This window comes from Xiphophorus couchianus, chromosome 7 (genome assembly GCF_001444195.1).
Source record: "Xiphophorus couchianus chromosome 7, X_couchianus-1.0, whole genome shotgun sequence".
Lineage (NCBI taxonomy): Eukaryota > Metazoa > Chordata > Actinopteri > Cyprinodontiformes > Poeciliidae > Xiphophorus > Xiphophorus couchianus.
In genome coordinates, this window is record NC_040234.1 from 12,616,030 (window position 1) to 12,624,782 (window position 8,753).

The following is an 8,753-nucleotide window of genomic DNA, read 5'->3' on the forward strand; positions in this document are numbered from 1 at the left end:
TCTTTGTTTTACAGCATTAATCTGAGTTGACACCATAATGTTCACTTCACCTAGATGTAAAAACTATTTCTGATCATTGTATTTAAAATGTACATTTTCAGGAGACAAATCTATTTTCATTTGATCAGATATATCACTTTTGTCACAGTGACTTCATTTCCATATGTATATGTGCAACAAATTTTATTGGGTTATTTGTTTCCATGCATGTCATCATCTGGAGTACCACATATTTTTTGTTTAATGAAAAATAACATTTATTTTTTTCTAATCTTTTTTAGCTCTACATTTCGTTAGGTTGATGTACATAGGGTATTGTTCAATTTTCTTTTAATTGAGAGTATATATCTTTTGTAAGACATTCAAGAGGTTTAATCCCTTTAGTTATTCCTTACCGCCAAAGTAAAACATTTTGATTGTTAATATTTTTAGGGAGAATATTGAACAATGCTAGACTCCTCCAATAAAACCCTTGCAAAAAAAAGATACTAGAATGATTCTGATGGTGGGCTTCATCGGGGTCATCCAAGAAAAACTGTTGAGTCAGGAAGTAAAGGAAGGAAGTAAATAAAAAAGGGAATAAAAGGTCATGGCCAACCAAGTGTGAAATGAAAAAAAAGAAAATACATGACTCTTCTTTCGCCTTAGGAACAAATAAAAATGTTAGCCCTGAAATACTTTCTACCAAGAGTCTTTTGTTTTTGCTTTCTCGTTTAATGTATCTTGAGCCCTGGTATCACTGTGAAATAAGAAATCCTGTTAATCTGTCACACTTTACTGAAGTTAAGGTTCTAATTGGCGCATTAAAGCAAAGGAAAGGGGCTACAAAATATGTACTGTGAATCTTTTTATGTCACAATTAAAACACTGATATAAAACACTGATTTCATAGGAAAAAAAATTCTTGTTACAATTTGCTGCTTGTTTGTTTAATAAACTTTCATTTCCTTCTTTTAACCATAAAACATGACGTGAAACATAGAGCTCCTTTATGTAACACGAGAAAGACTTGTCAGCTAACTTTCTAGTGAAAAAAATAATTTTGCTACTAGATTTCACAGATTCCATCTGTTGAGAAAATGATGTGCATATTTGTATTCAGCCAGGTTTAATCTGATGCCCTGAAAAACAATAAAGCACAAGCATTATTGGTAAAGTAAAAAGCAAATATTGTAAATTAGTTTGTGATTTACTCTCACTATTAATTAGAGTTTTCAGTGAAGGTCTTAGAGTTTTGTTACAGAACAAATTGCATCAAGAGGACTAAGGAACACAGCATATCCCGTCCATATCCTCATATCCCTCGCTGTGGGGACATGAGAGTGAACTGTTCAACCTGTCATCTGAAACTGGAATGAACAAACAGCATGACTGCAACCAAAAAATGGCTGCCAATCTAAGCTGACAGGCGGGACGAAGACAGCATTGGTCAGAAAAGATGCCGCTGCTTACCGTAATACAGACTGCCATAAGTAAAACACAGAAATCCTGTGGAAGGAGATGCTCTGGTAAAAAGAGACCACAGTTAGTAAAAGTTTGACCTACATGCAATAAACAATGGAAAAGTTTCACTTCGTAACTGCTCAGAGTTTATAGCAAGATGGACGGAAATAAATGCAAGACAATCCTATCAAAAGATTCACCTTCCCAAAACAAGAAGCTACAAGGAAATGTTTTACATCATAGCGCATTCATATGATTTGTATTCTGTGTTAAGAACTGACTATAAACCTATCCGATCTGACTGAGCTTGAGTTATTATGTAAGATAAATGGGCAGAAACAGTCCTTTCCTGATGAGCAAAGCTTGTAAAAAATATTAAGGTGTGGCTGCAGCTTATTGATTCAGAACAACTGAATACAAATGCACTCCGCATTTTTTGTACTTGTATTTGTGAAGTATTAGACACATAAATGAGAAACACAACAGAAATACTGGGAAAAGAATACTAATGTAAGAGAACACAAGGAGATGAATAAATTACATAATATATAGATAAACTGAAGTAGGAAAGTCAAAATAAATGAAAAACAGAGGAGGTTAAAATGGAAACCCAAATGAGACTCCAAACACCAAACTCAGTAAAGTCCAAGGTATCACATTAGAGTTACATGTTTAATAAATAAGCACATTTGCAGTCACATATACTAAATGAGAATATTGCTATATTAAGTTCATTTATTTCCGCAACTCAATTTACTAACTGGAATACATGATGTAGATCAATTTAATTCACTTGAAGTTTTCAAGCCTTTATTTCTGTCAACTACGATGAGTTTGAAATATATTTTTGAGATTTTTAATTCTATGAGATGTATAAAAGAGGACTCTGTAAGAAAGACTTAAATTAGTAAACATATTTATTAAGCAATCCAAATAAATACAGATACATACAGATTAAGAAAGCCCTACATTTAGAGACCAGTTGGAGGGACAAAGTCAATAAAAGTCACCCTGAAACTACAGTTTCTCTGCCTTTTATAGGGGTACAGGGAGTACACCCACAGCTTCCCATATTTGACATCACTGCTTGTGTACATTGGACCTCCAAGCCGGGGTCTTTATCCATGCAGGTCCATATAGGGCAGACTGTAGCTATGGGATGTGTGGGTCACTCAAAGCATGAAGGTCTCAGTTTGGGGATGCTACTGCAACATAAAGGTACTACAGGTTTCATTTTACAGCCATTCTCTATAAATTATAATTATTGCAGTTTGAAGAAATAAAGGCTTGAAATTCTTCCCTTTAGGTGTAATGACCATACATTATGAGCTTAGCTGCACTTATTCATTCCAGTTTTAGATGACAGATTGAACAGTTCTCTCAGATGTCCAAAGCGAGAGATGTTGTTTTATATTTTTTCTAGGTTTAATATGCTTCTCATTGAAGCCCTGACCTTCTTTCACCATCTTTTCCAAATCTTTCTTCCAGACCTGTCTGCTTGGTTCCTTAGCCCTCATGATGCAATTTGTTCTCTAACAATCCTCTGACACCTTCACAGAATAAATCATTAAGAAATAAATTGTATTTACTATATATATGATTTATGATGGATTGTATTTAAGAGTATAAGAATAAGATCTGAGTATGTATCATTTGTCTCAGTATAATAAATCTGTGAAACTTTTTTGTAGCATAATAATTTTTTTGGAGACTTAAGTACAATTTGCTGATGAGACTTTCTTGTTCTATGTAATAGAGGAAGCGAGTCAGGTATCAAAGCATTATTAGTGGTGTATAAAAAGGAAATGAAAGCTTATAAAAGGAAATAAGACCAACCAACAACATTTTTCTATTAAGTTTAATTTAAAAAAAATGCTTATACAGTAAATACACTTTGTACATCAGTGTTTCAAATCCCAAATTACAAAGGAAGTGCACAGTACACAGTCTGACCACATTTTAGGTGGAGGGAATCACAGTACATTTCTTTAGCTGCTAGCTGCATCTCCTCAGTGAATTGAACATTGTTACATTCAATCTAACTAGATCTCAATTAGCACCTTTCCTCAGCTTTATCCATTTGAAAATTCACTTGAAAACAGGAAAGCAAAAACAAAAGACAATTGGTAGAGAGTATTCCAGGGACAAAAGGTCATTTTCCTTTGTTTCTGAGGAGGAAGAGTCATTATGAGCTTTTCCTTTAAATACTTTGTTGACTTTGACCTTTTATTCACATTTTGTCTACTTCCTTAAAAAAAAACCTCCATAGCTTGAATCAGCAGTTTGTCTTTGTTGACCCTGATGAAGCCCACAAGAGGAAACATTTTAGTATCTTATTTTCTCAGTGCAGTTTTATTGGAGTCCAGCTCCTATTGTTCAAAATCCTCTTTAAAAATATTAAAAATCAAAATGATTCTCTTTGGCAGTAGGGATTAATTAAAAGGTATCAAACCTCTTGAATGTCTTACAAAAGTTACATACTTTCAACTGAAAGGAAAAACAAACAATATCTTATGTACATCAGCCTAATATAGGTTAAGAAAGTGTAGACAGAAATAAATGATATTGTCCATTAACAAAGAACAAAGATATGGCACTACATCTGATTACATCTGCAGAAAGAAAGAAATATTAATCACCCAAAAGCTACACGATGCCTAAAAATATTTGTTACATAAATATAGATAGAAATTAAGTCTCTGTAAAAAGGAATATTTCTGATCAAATGGAAATAGATTTGCTTTGCATCCCTCTTGATTATATACATTTTAATTACAATGATAAGACTTAGTTTCTACATCCAGCTGAAATAAACATTATTATAAGAGCTCAGCTCAATGTAAAAGAAAATTAAAGAGCTGCACATTCTGGCTGGCGATTTTTAAAAGCTTACAAATGTTACTCCTATTGTTCCCAAGAGAATTCAAAAACACCAAAAAACAAACCCGTTGTCAGGTGTTTAGCAACAACAAAGGATGATGGTAGAGAGCTTATAAGACAGTTTACAGATAGTTGCGTCGGTAGTCTTTTTGATGGCTCTTGTTAAGACACATCCTGATGATAATAGGTCAGATCAGAATCAGGGCAGTCTGGAGGCTCAGAGCAAAGGAAGTTGCCTTTCTGGTTCTTGGTCCATGTCTGGTCTGTAGAAGAGAGCAAGAATAAGGGGTGGCTGCAAGCATTTTTTTATCACTGCTGTCTTCAGACAGTGTGACTGGATTTGAGTTCCAGGTCCAAATAACATTTAACTGATTTCAGGGAGATCAGTTAAATGATCAGAACTTACCTGATGATGAGAGGTGGAAAGAAGTGACGTGCAACTGGTTCCCCCTTTTGTTTATTATGTAGCTGGTTCCTTCGTTTTCTGTTGATAGATAAGTATGAAAACTGAATTGTCGTGTCTGACAAAAACAAAGTGAAACTGTAGATGAACAAGGTCACATTGTACTGCTCCTTAATCATGCTGACTTGTGCACAAAATGTAGTCATACCACAATTCTGATTGTTTTAAAACCTTTCACTTTCTTTTTTACTTATCTACATTAACATTTTACACCCGTGCATGTTTCTCTCTGCTTTCTCACAATGCTGAATGTCTCAGGTATTACCAAAGCACAGCCTAAATTTGCCTGGCAGTTGTAAGTACAATGTTACAATTGTGCATTTAGGTAACTGTCCTTTTTAACAATTTAACCAAAAATTTGCTGTTCACGGTTTTGTTCAATGTCTCAAAATAGATTAATGAAAAACCTCATTTAGAAACAGCATTTAAAAATAATCATAGAAATTCAATAAAAAAAATTACAGAACAAACTAAGTTTACAACAAATCTTTTGTAACATTAAATATGTTTTAATATTTAGAGTGTTGTGTTGTTGACGTTTTTTGTTTTTTTTTATTTCGGCATTTTCTAGTATCAGTGTCCTGAATCTTTCCATGACAATGCTTTGCTGCTATACTGTATATGCTTAGATCTGACCAAATGATATCTAGATTCAGCAGCTGTAGTCCAGAAATTTGGTAGCATATGAAGACCAGGGCAGATTCTTAGTTTATAAAGTTTTACATTTTGTTCATGGTGTGCATAGAAGATATAAATGAACATAATTAATTAAAAAGTGAAGACTTTTAAAAGTTAGTTAATTTGGAACTCTGCAACACTCACCGTAAAAGAAGAAAAATGCAGCCAAAGAGCAGAAGTGCAGGTATGATGATGAATGCAAAATACTCCACTGGACGGTCTGTGGAATGACTTATGACCCTTTCCGTTGTTCCATGAACTATAAGTGGTGGAATTGGGAGGAGGGTACAACATGAGTAAAAATGATCTACCTAACAAATAGTCTTTGAGTTAAGGACAGTGTCCTTAGCTCAAAATTATCAACACTTTATTTTGAAATTATATAACATACAAGTATATCATTAGTAAATGAGAATATGGTGAGAAAGTTCAATCATTTCATATCCTTTCACTTTTGTTTCTGAAAGAGAAACTCGTATTTATCCAAATTTCCTTACAAATAGAGTGAATTATTTTAAACCTTTATTGCTTGGAATTTTGAGGATTGTAGCTTACAGATAATAAACACTCAAAACTCAGAGTCAGCACCATTGAACTTTTTCACAGTATTCTATTTCTCTGAGATCTACCTGTAATGGGCTAAGATATGGGCTTAATGTTGGAAAGGATTTTAATCTGGCATCAGCAATGAATCATATCAGTTACAACCTTTAAGTCTGTTTATTACAAGAACTAACCTGAACATTGTGTTGAGTTCATGTTGACTTCTACAAAGAGAAAAGAAAGGTTGTTAAAAAAATTTAGTTTGAGCAACACTGTCAATGTTTTACCAAGCAAACATTTTAACATCATTTATCATTGCCCTGGCAAAGAAAGTAGCTAAACTAAAAAACACAAAACATAAGAAAACTCATTATTGGTCAAAATAAATGGTAAAGAATTATAACTTACGTAATGTCACAGTGCTTCTGGAATATACTTCTTCATAAAAATTACACTTGTAATCGCCACCGTCCTCTTCTGTGATGTTCTTCAGAAGGATAGAGCGGTTTTTGGGGGTTTCATTTAGAAACATTTTAATCCGGTCTGTGTAGTTCTCCATAATAATGTTATCTGAATAAATTAATTGATCTTTTTGCCACTTTAATCCATCTGTCATTTTTGAGCAGTTGCATTCCAGAAGAACATCGGTATGTTGACAGCTTTCAACAGTAATGGGTGGATTATCTAAAATAGGAAAGATACAATGCTTAGTCCAAATAGTCAGTTCTGCAAAACATGCATTTCACATTTTTCAAAGCAGAATTAAATATTTATTGAATCTTTTAAAGAGAAAACACCAAAACATTTGCTTTCGTTTTCTTGGTGTTTTTTCTGACAAAATTGTTGAAAGTAACCCTCTTTTCATCGTCACCATGTGGTTAGAATCTCTTCTTGGTGTTCGGTATAACATTAACTGATGTATAACTGGATTAAAAAAATACTTATAAATAAAGAGCGTTTATATCTATTGAACAATATTTGTCTTTGAATGTGGCCCTTTTTATTTGTTTACCTAAAAAAAATGTACAGACACATCTTATTCTTCTTTGTTTTGCACTGCTGTTGGAGAGCAGTAAGAAAGGCACCAAAAGGAATCTTCGATTTGGAGTTGAAGGTACGCAAACAGGAACACACATTGTACCTGAATGCAAGTTAATACATGCTGACATGCCATGAGTAAAGGTTTGGTTTAAATGACCTGCATAAAAAATATAAAACTAAGATTAACTGTCAAGCCAATAACATACATCTACTAAAGTCTATCCTGGTATGGACTCAAACGCTCTCTGACATTTCAAAACCTTGTTTGAGTGAAAGGACGGACAGTTTGCTGAATCTTTGATGTGCTATGTTTAACAGTATGAACTGTAGCATTACCTATAGAAGTATAGCACTGCAAAACTCTTAATCCAACTTAAAGTCACTTCCACAAACAATAGAATTAATTCTTAATAGTTTATTACAAAAAACTGACCTTGTGTTGTTTGTAGGAAAGACCCTGTAAATAGAACAAAATGAAACTGTTAGATCACATTGAAGGTGACTCTTGAGTAATTCAATAATTGGTAAAGCATGTCTAAGTGTATTGATTTCTTTTTTTTACAACAAAAATAAATACTTTGCGAAGTCAAGCAAGGCTGGACTGTGCTTCATCAATTATAATATAATTTAAAGAATGCTAAATTACTTGGCACTCTTAGAGTGATATATTTGCATAAACACAAATATTATAAAGCAGTAATAGGCTGAAAAATAAGTCTTTCTGTGAAAATTATTCCAAAGAAAAGGTTGCTTCATAAAGTCAGATGGAACATATAGAAGTAAAAAATAAATGTCTTGTAGAATAAAAATATCTATATTAATTTTTAACTTACCGAATATTACGAAAAGAAAAAGTGGCGCATGATGCAGTCCCATTTTGTTTTCTCTTTCTATGGCTTCCTTAAAAACTAGTTATCTGGACCAATCAGTTTTCGTTTTTGAGAGTTCTCCTAGTCTGAGGTTGGGACGTCCAGACGCAACATTCTGCAGACTAATCTACGAACTTCAAGAACTCCCCGTTTTAAGCAAGTGAAAGCAAGAGAGGAAAAAAATCACCGGAACAGGGCTGTCAAAAGTGAATCCCGGATCCTCCTATAAAATCGCAGAGGGGGCGAAGTTATGCAGCACCAAGAGAGACTGTTAAATTAACAGCAAAATTTAACATTTTGCTGTTAAATTATCACATTTAACAGCAAAATGTGATAATTTGCATTAGCTCGATGTTCGATTTATTTATGATGCCGCAAGTACAGGTATGATTTCCAGATGGACTTTGATTTCGAAACCAATCCCTGCGTATCCGTTTTATCGTGCTAGGTTCGCATAAAGTTAATTATAAAGTCTGAGGAAGTTTACAGAAAAGTCAAAGTTTATCATTCCAAGAATTTGGTTCATAGCTAGAAAAGTTGGGAAAGCGAGAGGTGTATTTATTTATTTATACAAAAGTAATACGTCTGTAGTGCACTTAACTTCATTTATTTTCTACACACTACGCTTGGGGCTCCATATTAAACTGCTCGTTCAAACTCTAAACCTTTCATTGTGCAAAAATACACCGATCGGTTATCCACTGACTGGCTTCTCTGAGGGTTGTCTCCATCAGTCGTTTCAAATCTACATAAAACTCCTTCCAAAATTAAACAATGATGTTTTCACTGTAAGATTTTCTGCAGATTAAAGGTTATTGCTCAGATACTTGGCATCA

General features: G+C 33.6%; 1 protein-coding gene across 1 annotated transcript; it reads right to left on the reverse strand.

The window, feature by feature from the left end:
* Positions 1–3,283: 3,283 nt before the first annotated feature.
* On the reverse strand, positions 3,284–8,299 carry LOC114147985 (uncharacterized). Its single transcript, XM_028022848.1, has 7 exons — positions 7,882–8,299; positions 7,482–7,505; positions 6,416–6,691; positions 6,202–6,231; positions 5,609–5,723; positions 4,730–4,807; positions 3,284–4,586 (listed from the first exon to the last, which is right to left on the reverse strand). The coding sequence occupies exons 1-7, from the start codon at positions 7,922–7,924 to the stop codon at positions 4,541–4,543; spliced, it is 612 nt and encodes a 203-aa protein (XP_027878649.1). The 5' UTR covers positions 7,925–8,299; the 3' UTR covers positions 3,284–4,540.
* Positions 8,300–8,753: the final 454 nt, after the last annotated feature.